General features: G+C 44.8%; 1 protein-coding gene across 5 annotated transcripts in view; it reads right to left on the bottom strand.

The window, feature by feature from the left end:
• The window catches only part of znf385a (zinc finger protein 385A), a 69229-nt gene that overhangs the window by 16711 nt on the left and 36446 nt on the right, over positions 1-16072 (bottom strand). For 3 of the 5 annotated variants that reach the window (XM_086214766.1, XM_086214767.1, XM_086214769.1), the window contains 2 exons: positions 9302-9453; positions 2773-2883 (listed from right to left, as the gene is read on the bottom strand). In XM_086214766.1, coding sequence (XP_086070892.1) covers positions 2773-2883; positions 9302-9453 — 263 coding nt within the window. Of the gene's footprint in view, positions 1-2772; positions 2884-5401; positions 5785-9301; positions 9454-10283; positions 10302-16072 lie in introns of those variants that run through there. The other 2 variants (XM_086214770.1, XM_086214768.1) reach the window with 2 other exon arrangements.

Genomic DNA, 16072 nt, shown 5'->3' with positions numbered 1-16072 from the left:
GAGACAGACAGAAAGAGAGGAAGAAGGTTACTGAGAGCGAGACAGGCAGCGACAGAGAGAGAAACATCAAATGGGACGAATGAATGATGGCAAAATGATGCGTGAAATGAGGGGAGCACGGGGCAGGAGCAGGGAGGCTAAACAGAATCCTTTGAAGACGCACACACACATTGATCAAAACATTACATCGTCTGCTTCCATCGCCTCTTTGACCGCAGCAACCCAATCAACTCTCAGATGGTAGATAAAGACAGAGAAATGTCAACATAAAGGGCAAAATAAGCTGTTTTCTCTGACTGACTGAGGATGATCTAAAAGAAAGCATGGGAAAATCACAGTAGGATTCTTCAAAGTGTTTTCCACTTTAATATGTTCATCCATGAAATATTCATCCTCATTTGTAAAAGAGTGTGTCCGGGAAGACATTCTGTGGCAACATGGAGGACAGTTTTAATCCGTCCAAGCTTGGTAGGACAGCACAAACTGTTAACAGCCAGCTGCAGCTTTGACACAGCTGACACACTGCAGCGTGTTCTCGAGCTTGTTTACACTGACAGTGAAAGTTACAGTGACAGCAGAGAGGTGCTGCAGCACTGCATATCGCAGTTCAGAGGCGGCATGCACCCTTATATATGCATATATGCGTCTCCCTGTGTCTTTTATCTGTCAGGAGCCCAAGTAGAAGTCAGCACTTTGGGTGTCACTGATTCTGAAATGTCACACATGCAGAAAAAAACATGTGCTTCACTGGGAACACCAAGCGCTCATGAAGTGCTAATGAAGTACTTATTTCTTGAGTCACTTGCCTAATGATTTGTAGTGTCAGTGACACAGTGAGGACAAGACATCACTTTCTGGGTCATGTCAGAGAGAGAGAGAGACAGAAATAATCTTACAAGAGTTGAAGTGTGGGCTAATTAACGAGTCAAATCGTGTCAAGTCCAATTTTATTGATATAGCCCAAAAAAAAATCACACACTGAGTGAAGGATACGCCAAAGACAGTCAGTCAGTCCGTAGATCTGTTTTTTTCACAAATGTGTCACTTCCTCCAGAATCCAGAAAGAGCTAGCCATGTATATTTAGTGTGAAGCTAAAGCCGATGGCTAACAACAGCTACAGCAACAACAACAACAACAACAAGAGAACTAAAAGGTTTATTGCAGATTAATATGGATTATACTGGATGATGGTTTGAGAATTTGTGATCCTGACTTTATCCATCAGGACATCCATACTAAAGAGGATGTTTTTGGATGGTTTTGTTGTTGTTAGTGATCAGTCTCCATTAGCTTCAAGCTACGTATAGGTGGCTGGATCTCTTTGCATTCTGGAGTCACGAATTAGTGATGCAGGAGGGAAAAACATCTTTGCGACTTGACATATGCTTTTTGTCTGAAGTTCTGATTCAGGGGAAGCTTCAGTCGAGGGGACACGCAACGATTACAGCGGGAATAGAGCAGATTGTCACATTTAATGATAAATATTTCTGATATGTGTAGACTGTAAAAATGTATATATCATATTCAGATGTTAAACAGCTGGCACTGCTTAACATCAGACTGTTTAAAACAGAAACACTCTGCCTTGTGTCGTATCTTCGTGTTTATTTTTAAGCTTCGCATGAAGCCAAAAACAAAGCTGTCTCTGTAGTATCTGATTCACTTGGAACATAATTTATTAACTTTAAATTAAGTCTTTTCCTTGTACCTGTTATCATTAAACCAATATTTTACTGATTTACTTACACATTAAAGTACTTAAAAGGATTTGCTGTACTGCTATTGTAAGGATTTACACTATATCCTGACTTTATCCATCAGGACGTCCGTACTAAACAGGACGCTGTTTGCGAGCCGAGGTCTCAAAGTATTTTATCGTATAAACATCTCTGAGTAACTTGTTTCCTGTTGAATATGAGGATATAGAGCAGGGAACTGCAAAGAGAAGCCTCAAAATTAAAGCCTTGCAGCTCCATGACCACATGGAAACCATGATTGCAGACCTGGGGAGTATATATAGCAGCGGACCACTCCCTGAGGTTGTGTATTGTGGATGGATGTACGCCCTGGTATGGGAAATCACAGCCAAATTATACACTGCACACATGACATTTGGCGCTGATGTTGTCAAGTATCTTTCCCATTAACCTAGAGAAGAAGTAAACACTGACAATGAGTTGGCACGGCTACACATAAAATGTTTTTGTTTTCATTCATTTGTCATCAGCCGTGTGTGCAAGTTGCTCGTGGGTATGAATTTTCATTAAGCTGCCATTAATGAGTTGAAACACAAACTACGCCAGATGCATGGACAGAGGATAACAAAGGCAAAAAAATGTCTGCAATTCTTACTTCATGACATACGAAATAAACTTTCCACAAGTTAAAGATCTTAATCAAGCTGTGCTTGTGCTGACGGGCCAAAGAAAACCTTCTTGAAAAAAACAGGCAAAACACCTACTTCTCCTTTTCTGCTTCTGCAGCAGAAGTTATTGCTCCAACTAACTCGACATGATTTTGAAATAAATTACATTCCAACAGGGTCACAACTGCCAAAACAAAGCACCAACAAATGAACTACATCATCTGTATCAATATCCGCTCTCGGGTGAGCAAACACAACCGAAGGCCCTCCAAACACATTCCTGAAGAAAGTGGGTATGAGGTGAAAGGCACTCGAAGACAAACAGCGAGACACAACAGATTCATAGCGATGTGAGAAAAGGAGACATCGCCAGGGATGGCGGGAGAGACAGAAGTACGTTCTGTACCTCTGAGTTGAAGCGGATCTGGCAGACGTTACAGGAGATGACTGGCCGCTTTGTCTTGACCAGCGGAACTCCAAAGGTGTGGTTGATCACGGCCTTCTGCACTGGGTCCATCTGCCAGAGACAATAACAGGGGAAGCGAGAGAAAGGAGACAGAAAACAAATTTGTGAGCTTTAATTTAAACCCTGCAGTTTTCTGTTACTTCGATCCTGCATCTGCATCGATAGGCCAGTGCATCGTGAAGGTGTGGGAGCGGAGGCCAACTGCCCGAGGAGCAGAGGCCCACGCGACCAAACCCGGCAGACTAAATGAACACATTCAGAGGAGGATAAATTGCCCTCGCACGCGTATTTACTTTGTCCATCTTGTAAGAGTGTTTACTGTCTGTTATTATTTCCAGCAAACAGTGGTGATCAGTGTTGACAGCGTGTTGCTACAACTGAGCCACCTGCTGCATCCTACCCTGCTGATCCTCACCAGGTTCTAGCTTCGTACTCTCACAGTGCTAATTTTTTCAGCTGGTACGTCCATCATCGACATGTTGTTAAGCACCTCATATAAATTTAACCGACTCGCTTTAGCAGCTTTCCAGTGTGTTGGTGGCTAAGCCAGGACTTAAACTCTGTCCCAGACACAAAAGACCCGGCCTGTACTGATCTTAAAAGGCTCCATTCCAATTATTTATCTGTGTTTGAAGCTGAATTTATCCAGCAATCCTTGTTAATTGACCTTTGCTTTAGCCAGGAGTCGATGGCTGGCGTAGTGTTCCGCCAAAGACAATGGCAGGGTCTGGAACTATGTCTGCTGCAAGAGAAGGCAAACGTTGTAAAAGGATGAGAAACAAAAGAGGAGAAACAAAAGTCCCGGCCTGAGGAACAAAATGGTTATGATGTATGTTTTCAATTCATAGAGAATGTTCCAGAGTGTCGCTCCAAGTCTGATGCAAGCCTGCTGGTTGAGAGGCTGACAGACTCTAAATGACTCAATTTGGCTCATTGTTTAAATTGGCTCATCACCAAACTTCCCCTGAAGTTATCATATACCTAGAACCACCTAATATACAGCAATCCCAAAACTTTGGCTGGCCTGAGCAGTTAAAACTCAGGCTCAAACTATTTGAATTTCTGCACAACGTTTGTTACTCAGCAACTCCAAAGAAACAGAGTAAACAAAGAGAGGCAAAAACAGGGAGGAGGTCGGAGAGGTTTAGCTGGGTGACAGAGTGGTGCAGAAGCACACCATCTGGAGGAGCAGAGGGGTGATAAAGTGGGATTGTAAGATGAATTGGGACAGATGGATAAAGAGAAGGAGTGAAAAATGGGAGAGAGAACAGTGAGTAAGGCTCAAGCCGGACATCCTTACATCGTACATTCTTATCTCATTTGGCTCTCCTTCCCATACTCGACGTTCCATGACTACCTCTACTCCTCTGAGTCCGATGAACAGAGGAGTAGAGGGAAGGATATTGAGCAGTGACGGACTGGACCACTGCAGTGAAAATGCACAGGGACTGAAATAAAACATCCATCGATTATAAGCCTTTCAACTCCTGCCAAAGGTAACACAAACTCCAACACTGCAAGCCGAGTAAAGGAGCAAGTCAAAGACGTCCATGATGTGACCCATTATCACCCCTCAGAAGAACGTTTCAACAAGAGCCGGTGGAGTAACTGTACACAGGAACAATGGGCCTCTCTCCAGCCAGTCAGTCGGGTGCTCTGGGTGTGGGTCAGCTATGATCCATCCAGTCAATTCAGCTGTTAAAACACTGTCAAGCTGCCAAAAAGTGTTTTTGGAGGGTTGCTCACAAGGCCTCCAACCCAATTGCTCTCCAAAACATGTGCTCATGGAATAGGAACGCAGCATTGTGATGTAACTGAAGAAGGGATTTTTCCAAAACTCTGAAACTGCATTTCAAATTGGCTGTATTAAACCTTCAACATCTAACCAGGAATCACTAAAAATGCAGGTCAAGTTAATGGGCCAAAATGAGTCTTGGAAAGTTGTCAGTTAAAGGAACACGTTACCATTTTGGGACATTTGTATTATTTGTGTCAGAGCCATTACTAGTGCTTGTGCTAAGCTAAATGGCGATAAGCTGGCTGGGTCTCAGCTCTCTCGTGCACATGAAGAGGAGTGAAGCGTATCATCTCTTGCTCTGGAGACGACGACAAAGACGGGCATTTCCCATAAAGTTGCCATGTTCCTTTAAGAGTAGAACTGCTTGAGCGTGTGGAGGGCAAGTGTAAATAAACCACACAGACCACTGACTTCAGAATCACTCAGCGGTCGTGTCAGCAGTCTCTCAGGGTCAAACATCCTCCAGCACCACAAAAGTCATGCTACTTATTTCCACAGCTTTTTGGGAGGTTGTTTTTTTTATAGTTTCATTCCCTGTATTTATACTCCATGTGTCTCCTCTTCCTTTTGTGTGTTTGATCAGTTCCTTGCCACAGAATGTTTGGAAGTGTTCCAGCGACTCGAAATGCACTGTTCTGTCTGTGACTCTGAGTAGCAATCACGGTTTCTTCTGCACTGAGCAGGATATACAACAGCCTTTGAAGCACGGGTTCTACTTGCCCAGCTGGGTTGAACAGCAGTGAGAAAGCTCCAATCCTTGCATGCACTCACCTTTTTCTCCTCAGTGTCTGTGGAAGCTTGGAGCTGCATTGTTCCTCCTGTGTGTGTGCTGCTGCAGTCGTAGGTGTGTGTTTGGGTCCCAGAATGTGTGAGACTGAGAGGGTGTGCTGCACTGTCCCCGCTCATTCAGCCTCCTGGTTCAAAGCTGAATACAAACTAACTAAGGAAAAAGGACTTGTTGCTAGTGATGCATCGCCTGCTAAGATTTCTTTGTCGCTCCTTTTTGGTACTCTCACTGCTTCTCTTTCAGATGCTACAAGAGAAGAAGGGAGCTCAAATCACTCTCTCTTCTCACTGACACATCACCTAACAAGTGCCTGTCCCGTATGATCAGCTGCCTCCTCCTCCTCTCCCCTCAGCTGCTTTCTCTCCCTCTGTCTTCCTTCCCTGTCATGCGTTCCCTTCAATCTGCCTTCCCTTTCTCTCCTCCCCTTCTCGCTCACTCTCCTCCTTCTCATACATATGAGCTCTTTCTAGATGCAGCCAGGATTGTGTGCCCCAACTCTCCTTCTGCTCGACTCTCCTCTCACACATGTCCAAACCCCCAGCCTGACCCACCAACCTAAAACTTACATCAATACTCTGGTTGTTTGCTGCATGTGATGCTTTTTAACCAGACATTGCACACGAATCAAACCTCCAAAAGGTCTGGAGAAAACAAACTTGAAATAGCTTTCATCATTAATCCCATCTGAAGCCCAAGTTGTCTGATTCAGTCAATTATTGCGGGCAGAATATTGTTGGGATAACGGGATGATGAACAGACATCTGATGTCATTCTTCTAGTCTGCAAATGAATTCGCTTGATGAAATTCCTCATTTGAAACTCTTGACCTTTTAGCTTTCGCAATTCCACATCAACACAGACAGCTCACGTGTGCGCGCGCGTGTGCGTGTGAGTGTGTAGGTCTATATCAGGACCAACTGCTGTAGATAAATAATTAAACCTCGTCACTGTCTCAAATCACATCAGGCCAGACAGGCAGGTAGAGGACAAATCACATTAGCAGGCTATTAAAGCAGTATATGGCTGCAGGAGAGGCCATTGCTCTGCTATGGGGTAATAACCCTCAACGTGAAGTAGAGTCTCATTAAGACAGCACAAACTCAGCACAGATCACTTATTAAGAGGTAGAATAACTAGCTGCCAGCGTGGAGCGCAAGGACATTTCTCAATGTTATTGTTGCAATTATATTGTGTCACTGAAATATGCTGTATTGTGTTAGTGGGGCAAAAAGCATCCTCTGAAACTAAAATTATACCTTTTGATATAAATTAACTGAAGTTCATTCTTAAAGTTATTGGGCAAAACACAAACAAGAAGCGTCTGATTGTTGAAAAAATTCTTCCACCTACAAGTCAGGTAAGGCAAAAAAAAAAAAATAAAATTCACTGCCGTGGAGCTTCAACGTCTACTGTCTTACTCTATAAAAGGTTCCACTACAAAACACTAAATTCTGCAGAAATCTCTTTCTTCCTTCTTAGGAATATACGTCTGCATTGTTTGACACAAAAAGGCTTTTTGTCGCTGCAGATTCTAAGAACGTGTGGAACACCTGAGGGAGCACATGATCTAGACCTTTCACTGAAGTCGTATCAGGGTGAGTGTGTCAGTCAGTCACGTCTCAGTTCTGTCAATCCAGAGCAGAACACATATTAAAGCACTATCTAAATGTGCGATGCAGCACGTCCTCCCAGCCTCTCCGATGGCCCCCTCTCCTGGCCGTAGGGCTGTAAAACACCACTCAGGCTTGGAGTCGTCAGTGGCAGCCGCTATTAACAGTCACATCATCCCTGTGGGCCCTCAGTAATAGTTAATGTTCAGAGGAAGATGACAGCGAGCGGAGAGATGTTATGGAATGAGAGGGAGAGAAATTCATGAGGAGTGCTGCTGAGGAAGCGATGCAGAAGGAAGAAAGGACGAGCGATAATGATTTCTGGGTGCATAATTTCAGTTTAAGAGCATGTCTGCAGCAGGATGCACTTTCAGAGTCAGTGGGAACGCTTCCATTTATATCATGGCAGGCTGTTAAAATGATTGTATCGTTAAATGTGTTTAACAGTGTCTGGGCTCCTGATGTTAGTCACATGAGATGCTTTGTTGCCCCTTTGAAAACTGCAGTCAAATGTCAGGCCGACACACATAGAACAGCAGTGTGTGGTAGCATCGCCCCACCTACAGTTCGTGCAGACATTAGTTGCCTCGGTACTGTTGTGTTGGTTCTCCCTGATGGAGTTTGGAGAAACAACACATTATGCTGAATCGGAGAAACGCTAAAAATCTCTGATCTCCATGATAAGATGTTATTCAGGGCCTGTGGACACAGGGAAATCCCTCTCTGTTGAAATAAATACTACATCAAACGAAACTGGGGTGTTTGAAGTACAGAACTACAGGGATGGCCTTGGAACTATTATTTAATTTTTCCGTCTTTGATTTAATAAATGGGATGGATTTGGCTGTCCTTGATGTGAGTACATGAAATAACAAGATTGCAACAAAAAAAACCCTACTTATATACAGTAGACTTCAGTCTGACACATTACATTTTGATGTCTTGCAGCTGCGTCACACATTGAAGTGATGATATTAGCGGTGCATATGAAAGCAGTTCAGAAGCAGGTACAGAGGCATCAGCACGGAAAACTTCCCGCCTTGCGTGCAGTGAAAATGTCTGTGCGTGAGTGAGTGAGTCTGAAGGTGCTGCATGTTGGGCTGGCGATCCGCTAGCGCTGGTCCGTCCTCTCTCATAATACCTCTTAAAGAGGTGATTGTGAGTGTAGCTGAAGAAGCAGTGGCTCTCTACTCCTGGCTTCCAGTAGAGGTCTCTGATATCTGAAGCTAAGCCCAGCCACCCTATGGAAGGAATGTTCAGCTGCTTGTATTTGCCATAACTTCAATTTCTGCCGATACTGCTACTGCATTGGGTCCCACAATATATAAGGGTCTATAGATTCACCCTCACTGCCACCACTGCATCAAAAGTACTGTACTTATCCAGGCTTTGCACAGTGGTCTGGTTTCAGCGCATCAGGCCTTCGAGCCTGTAGCCTTCTCTTGGTGGATGCCGCCCGTGAAACTCACCCACTCGTTAGAAATATGAAGAATGAGTCATGTGATCCCATCACATCTCTGTCAACCATGTGTCTTTCAAATCTTTGTGATAAGGGTTCGTGTAGTCCAACCCTCCTCCCCACCATTAGATTATTGACCTCATTCAAAAGAAGTCCATTTTTCAATTTCGGTGTTTGCATGAGTTTTTTATAGTATATACTATATATAGTATATATACTATATATACTATATATCGTATGTTCCATTCATATTCCTGTTTCCATGTGACAGAGCCAAGTCTGATGATTAAGGACACACGTTGACATTACATCCCTACGTTCCATGTCAGACTCTCCGTTACTATGTACTGTTTTCTGCTAAAACTACAGAAAATGGTGCTGAAGCTGAGTCTGGAACATTTGCTGACATACGCTTCACTGAAATAATGCGAAGACTCAGTAGGGTTGTAGACTACAACAACTTCCACAGTGTGACTCAGATCAGAATACAACACATTTAACTCCGTCTGTGAGTATTCAGGTTAAAGTGATTGGAAAATGCTGTTTACTTTGCAGCTTCTTCTTCAGACTGGGGTCTCTATCAGGCCAATATGGGCCAACTGTGTCCATGTAAACACTGGAGCAAGCCCTCCTTTAAAGCCACTCAGATCTGTCTAAGATGGAGATCCACTCAGCCTGCTTTGCATTTTTGCATGGCTCAGAACGTGATTGGATGGTTATTGTTTAATTGTACCATTTACACACCAGCATGGCAGCATCTGCAGCCTTCGTGTTTGGCGAGTCATTTATTCGTGTGTTTCTGTGTTAACTCTCACCGTGTTGAAGTTGTGGAAGAGGCTCATGCTGTGTGGCGGAGGGGGGGTCTCCATAGGGAACTGTAGGAAGGGCTTCATGTCGAGGTGGGGCTGGATCACCGTCGGGGTCCGCAAGAACGTCGGCACTGCTGGCCCAGCACGATTTATGCCTCCTAAACACAGAAAACACAAACAGCAATTATATGAAATTATATAAGCATATTCATGCAATGTATCTCTCAAAATAATAGCACCTTCTTGTCCTGTGGGTTCTTTCCTTTTTTTAACTGATATGTACACTTTCCTTGCAGTACATGCATTTGCTCATGTTTTTTGGTAAATTTTAATTCTGAAAAAGGGCGGACAGATAGCAATAAAATGTGTAGTTTACAACAGATGTGGCTGCGCTTCTCACCAAGTGCCAGCACATTCAAAAAATCACAATGAGCCATAATTGCTCTGCAAAAGCAATTATTTCTCTCTGAATGGAGCAAAGCTATGTGGCACCCCAGTGAAACACGCAGTCGCTAATTCATGAGGAAATGCAGCTTGAGCTGCCGATGACTGCGATGGACCGACAGTCAGATTTCCCTGACAAGTCCTGAAGCACGGAAGCACAGAGGCACTGCTGGGAGGGGACGCTGTGGTGCAGAGGCTTCCAGAGCTCCGGAGCACCTTTTATTGTATGAAACCATTCATATCAAATGAAGCCAGAATCCCAGAGAGAATAAAGGAATGCCACGGAGGTGATGGGGATTCCTCTCCTCTGCTCTCCTCTCCAGGGAGACATCTAGATGATAATGACTTTCATCTCCCCGTCAAGTCACCCTGACTGGTGCGACAGGATAACTTGGATGACTCGGTTCTGTTTAATTATAGAATAAATGAATCACTGCTTTTGATTCTTCAACTCTGGTCCGACATGTGCTCCTTTCAGCACACTATTGAAGTTGAAAAAGAAAACCAGACTCTTGTGTGCCAGAGGTGCAGAAGTGCTACTTACATAAGCATTAGGAGTACCTGGTGCGCTGGCGCTCGCACAGCTGGCTTCGTGGGGATTTTTATTGATACGATGCATTCCTACACCCCAGAGCCAACGCGAGCCAAACCTCGCTTGCCCATTGAAGTTATCCCTGAAATCGAGAGGGACCGACCGAAATATCCTCACCGGGATGCTTTATGTAAAGCAGCTCCTCACAAAGATGGTGTTGCACACCTGTACACTATGAGACCTACAAAAGCACACAAGGCTGTCATCATGATACACGGCTCCCTATTCTCGTCGTCGCTCCCATCTGCCGTCTCTTCCTCTCCTCCTTATCCCCCCCTTGTCTCCTCTTTAACCTCTGTCAAGGATGATAGTGATGGGGCCCACACAGCAAAACTCAGCCTCAGCAAGCTCTTAGATTAAGCCTCTTAATATCCGCAACTGGATTTCTGTGGCTTTCAAATTCCCCCGAGACTTAAAGCTCCGCCGCTCTCCTTTTGGGGATTGCTCTGAGCTATTCTGTCGCTCCCTTAACTTGCTGTCCTTCCCTCTGCCTTCTGCTGCAGTTTGTTTCTACCTGCCTGCACACTTCCAACTGGTAATTTGTGCATTATTTGACACCTCTGCATTTTCATCAAGCTTTATGCCAGCTGAATATGATCAGAGGAAATAATATGGCTGCTGAATGTAGGGATATGGTGTTAGCAGACGCTGTCTCCAAAGTTTGGATTAGAGGGAGTGGTGGAGTGACAGAGAGAGAGAGAGAGAGAGAGAGAGAGAGAGAGAGAGAGATTGACTTTATCAGACTGAGTAAAAGTGCTGCATCAGCTGAGGCCCAGATGCTTTCTGCAGTGCATCTGTGGGACTGGACGTGGAGAGGACTGCATCATTAGCTCCAGTCAAAGTTCTTTCCTCTGAACAATCCACCAATACAAGCATGCGTGCAAGAATGAATGCACTAACTCATGCTCACACATACATCTGCTCTCACAGCATGAGAAACAAGTTTGTGCCTGTTGGTTTTCTGGTTGGTGGATTAAACCTCATCATCTCAGGCTGACTCACACTCTCCCTTATCATGCAAAAACATTCACTGTCAGCATAAACACAGAAATTTGTTTCTGTGTGGTGGATTCAAATTAGACAGACAGACGTTCCTTTCAAGTAGAATAAAATCTCCCTAATCAGTCTATTTAAAGCACTTTTGTCTCCCTCTTCTGGCAGTGACAGTTCCTACAAACAACTGGCGGTGTGTTCAATGATGTGTCAGGCTTTGCTGTAACCTACTCCACAGCCAGTGTTGCAGCCATGACGGAGGATAAATTGATTCGAGCTTCACACTGCCTCAGAGTTTGACGCTCTGTCCTCTGACAATATTTGGAAAGTCTTAAATAGCTGCATGATTTAATTTATTGGAGTTAGCAGAGTGCTACGTAACTGGAGGTAGTGGGTTGGGTTGGAGTAAACTCCTAGCAGTGTGGGAATGTCGCCGCAGACCCAAACTTCAAGTACTGCGAAATACAGAGATGTTTATCCGGCGGTGATGAGCTAAATGGGCGCTGGTTGGACTCGTCTGGCGAAGGCTTGAATGTCTGAGGCGTAGATTTATGGAAAAGTGCTGGATTATAGCTTTCATGTGTGCTCCTCTGTCATGAGAGGATGGGAGGTCCAGTAGCTGCTCTCTCCTCCGACTCTACCTCTGTGACTGATGAGGGCAGTTCCTCCTGTGTGGTCCCCCACTAACAACATGACTAATATTCTGCCTCTTGACGGCATTCATCATGACACAATACCGCCTGTTAATACATGGCCTGCATTTGTTTCCTTGGCTTTTTCCTCCATCATGCGTGTCCGTTTGGTAGAAGTGACACCGTTGGCTGGAGTTGCACAGTCGTGACGTTTGCAGCTCCCAGTGAGTCTCCGCTTGAACATGGAGACTCTTCCTGTCGCTGGGTCGGACAAATGTGTCTCCATAACTGGAGCTGAAATCTGAGGGTGTGAATGGAGCTGGGAGACGTCCTCAGAGCAAAGACAAACTCTGTCCCATCAGGGAACCTGTGTACATGTGTGTAGAGGAATGAGTGTGTATAAATCAAAGCATGGCTGCTTTCTTCTCTCACTGTATAATTACCCCATTAATTTAAACCTCTCTTTGGGGACCTTTCCACTGTATAAATCAAACAAATCGCTGTGTGGTGCAGGAGTGTGCCTGTGTGACGTGTACATTTTGTGGGAACGAGTGCGGTGCATCCACCAGTGCATCCAGTGCACTTTTTCTGCAGATTTTCTCTCTTTTACACAATAAACTGAAAATCTCCAAGTTGTTCTTGTTGTTTTCTAGCAACTGATTGTTTGACAGGAAATTAATTCTATATGATATGATCTGACAGTTGATAATGGAAATAATCACTAAGCATCCCTCCTTTAATTCAGGCACTGAAATGCGTGAATGTCTGTGTGAGACGGTGACAGACAAGGTAGTCTGGAGTAGCTGAAGGGACTCAGAAAGCAAGTTGGACGTTGTTAAAACTTCAGACGCGCCAGGAATCCTGCTGCGTTCGCAGGGGGCCAGAATCAGAGCTCTTTTATGACCTGAGGTACCACGCCAGAGGACTTAGGGCTGCAGCCAGTGGCTTGCTGAAAGTGAGTTTCTGTTTTTTTTTACTTTGGGAAGATGAATTTTCATTTGAACCTTGACAGTAAGGACATTTTTGGTTAGAATTTTGATTTATGATTAGGTTATGGTTAGAGTAAGGGTTGAGTTTAATGGTTGTAATGGTCGTTAATCTTAATAAGGGTCCTTGCAAGTGTTGAAGTATGGATGTGCGTGTGTCTTGTGGGCCTGAGAATCAGGAGTCCGTCATTCTTGTGGGGTCTGGCGGTTTCGGGGGACCAACGTGCTGGACCCTTTAAGGGGTGAGTCATGATGGCTACGGCTAGGCTAAGGGAATGCAGTGACGGCCCATGAACATCGTGACAGGCAGTAAGAAGAGACAGAGAGGGACGGACTAAACAGGCTATCTGTAGGTGGAGGCAGAGCAGCAGGATCTAACATGAAAACTGGTGCAGTCGAGAGAGAGCAGGGGGGAAATGAGTCCTAAAATTAGAGAGCAGGCAGAAGAGAGATCAAAGGCAAAAGCGATTGATTCTCCTGTTTGGAATAATTCGCCAGCCTGCGTGGCCCCGATAAATCTTCTATTGGCCACATCCGCACCGTCTGCTTGCAAAATGCATAAATATATGCACATACATACACACAATCAAGACTCCCAATCCTATTGCTCCATGGCACACATTTAAATGCACTACCTTCGTGTGTGTGTGTGTGCGTGTGTGTGCTTGTGCGTCATTTTGGACAACGAATAACACACAAGGAAGTTCTACAAACAGATGGACCGCAGCAATATGATAGAGGAAGATTTTCTTAATGTTAACTTGTGTTTTGTATTTGTTGTGTAACAATTCTGACATTCTGAATCAAACAAACTACAAACAAGGATGTTTCACATGATGATTTTCCCCCGAAAAGAGGTATATTGTGTTGGAGAGCCCAACAATACTATATAACATGATTATGCTCATGCAGGATTGTCTTCACTCCAGTGAATGTCTCTGAAACAGGAGCTGATGCGGGGAGAATCTTATGGAAATCACCGTGGGGTGTTTTCCTTGCCTATGCTGCAAGACAAAAAGCTGTTTCTAGAATCTAGGCTAAGAGAATCCTTTCATGTCTCGAGATTATCTAACAGGCTGTGTAGGTTGTGTCACACTGTTTTCAGCCTAGTCTCCCATGGGGCGTTGGGTGCATTCAGGAGAAAACAATGGAAGCAGGGTAGTTGGCACATGGCACACTGGACAGACACAGATGTGCTGGAGTTGTTGGCGGCGGTGGCAGGGAGGAGGTGGTAAGAGTCAGGCTGCCAACTAGCCTTTCTGCTGGGCCATGAAGCAGGCACCTGTCCTCCACATGGCCCAGAGAGGAGCGAGATATCAGGATGACACGTGATTTGTGGCTGCCAATGCTTGATGTGAGAATATCACCCAGAGAAATGTTGGGAAGATTCAACACGTTTGATAATACGCCGCCTGACTGGGATTAACATAATGAAACGACAACTAAGAAATATTTTTGGCATCTTAAAGTTTTGTGCCAAGTAGCAGCTTTAGTGATTAACTGTGCAGCGTTCATAATTTATGTTATCGACTTGGAGTGTACGGCGCATTGAGATTTCAGACTAACTGCTGGCTCTAAATCCTGAGAAAACCTGCCCCCGGCTTATGTATACATTATTGAGAGAGCTCGGAGTCGGTGAGATGATTTAAAGAGACCGAGGGCTGCAGTGGGAGCTTCCTCAACACAAACCCCCATCATGGTCTCCCTCATCAAACCACTTTTTTCCTACTTTTTCTCCAGCTCACACATTCACACACACACATGCGCGCGCGCACGTGCGTGCTAGAAAAAGCAGTAGCAGCCCCTGAGACCCCGTCTGACAGCGGATGGCGTCTGTCTGCACGTTGACTAACGCATGGCTGAGATAAAAACTGAGGTTGCCAAAAGATTTCATTATCAATGAATGGCAGGATTTTCATGACCTAAAAAAATGATTACAGTATTTGTCAGAGCAAAGCTGTTCTTTCTATCACGTCTCGGCTGGTCTACGATTTCATATGGTTTGTAATGAATGACGGATGGCTGGCCAGATGTCTCCATTTCTCTCACCATCTCTCGCTCTCCTTCGTTCCTAGCCTCCCTGAAGATCAGCTCTCTGTGTACTCTATCCTGTACACAGCTGTGCCCAGGCCTACCCAAATAGCCAATTCATTTTGGCAGGGGAGCACAGAGTGCAGACGCAGGGCATAAGAAAGGCAGAGAGAATGAAAATTTGGCTCTGTTCTCCTCAGCATTCCGTTCCAGTCTCGGGCCCAGCAGGACATGGTGGCTCCCTGTCTCTTGACCATCAGTGCAATCACCAGGATTCCAGGCCTCACTCAAATGCACATAATGCAAAGAAAGCAGCACTAAAAAAAAAAAAGCACAGCACACAGACACACTGTGTTTACTTGAGTCTCTCTTGGCATGTTTATGTACAGTCACAAGTGCTTCCTTCCTTCCTATCCTAAACATTACTTGGCTAATCTGAACCCAACCTTTACTTTAAACTTAGCCACTGGCTCAAATATCACGGCTCAACAAATTGTGGACAAGTCCCTGATTGCATGTTTTCCCTGCTTAACTGGTCTATGTGGTGAATTCTAATCTACTCGGGACTCGAAAATAACTGACCTGCAACACAGTAAAGCACAACAGAACATATCTGAAACCTCAACGACGGCCCACTTCATGCCCACCTGAGAAGCTCAGTAAAATTAGCTTTCAATAAATGTTTTACTCTGTCTTTAAAGGTCTGCTTCCATTCAGAGGATATGTGACTGATACGTCTTTCTCCAGCTCCTCTCGTCTCTTTCACAGTTGTGCGTGTGCGTGCATGCAATCAGCCGCCTTCAAACAACAACCCTTACTCAACAATCCTCAGGACGCTACAGCAGACTTGCAGTGGACAACAGATGCACTGGAGAGGTCAGAAATACCAAGTTTGAGTCACTGACTTCCAACATGCAGAAGGATGCACCTTACATCCTGCTCAGGCACACTTGGCCTTGCAGATGATAATGTGTGCGTGTGATAAAGTCCACCGCTTCCAGCCGTGCCAGGGAAGTGGGTGGGGTACAGAGCGATCACACTAGTCAAAGAAACTAGTCCCTGGGAGACAAACGTGCTTGGGCATGGACGGAATCGCCCA

The sequence above is a fragment of the Aulostomus chinensis genome, chromosome 9 (assembly GCF_037954235.1).
Source record: "Aulostomus chinensis isolate RoL2024-O1b breed Wild chromosome 9, RoL_Achi_v1.0, whole genome shotgun sequence".
Taxonomy (NCBI): Eukaryota; Metazoa; Chordata; class Actinopteri; order Syngnathiformes; family Aulostomidae; genus Aulostomus; species Aulostomus chinensis.
The sequence above is the reverse complement of the archived record's forward strand: the minus strand, read 5'-3'. Positions and strand labels throughout refer to the sequence as shown.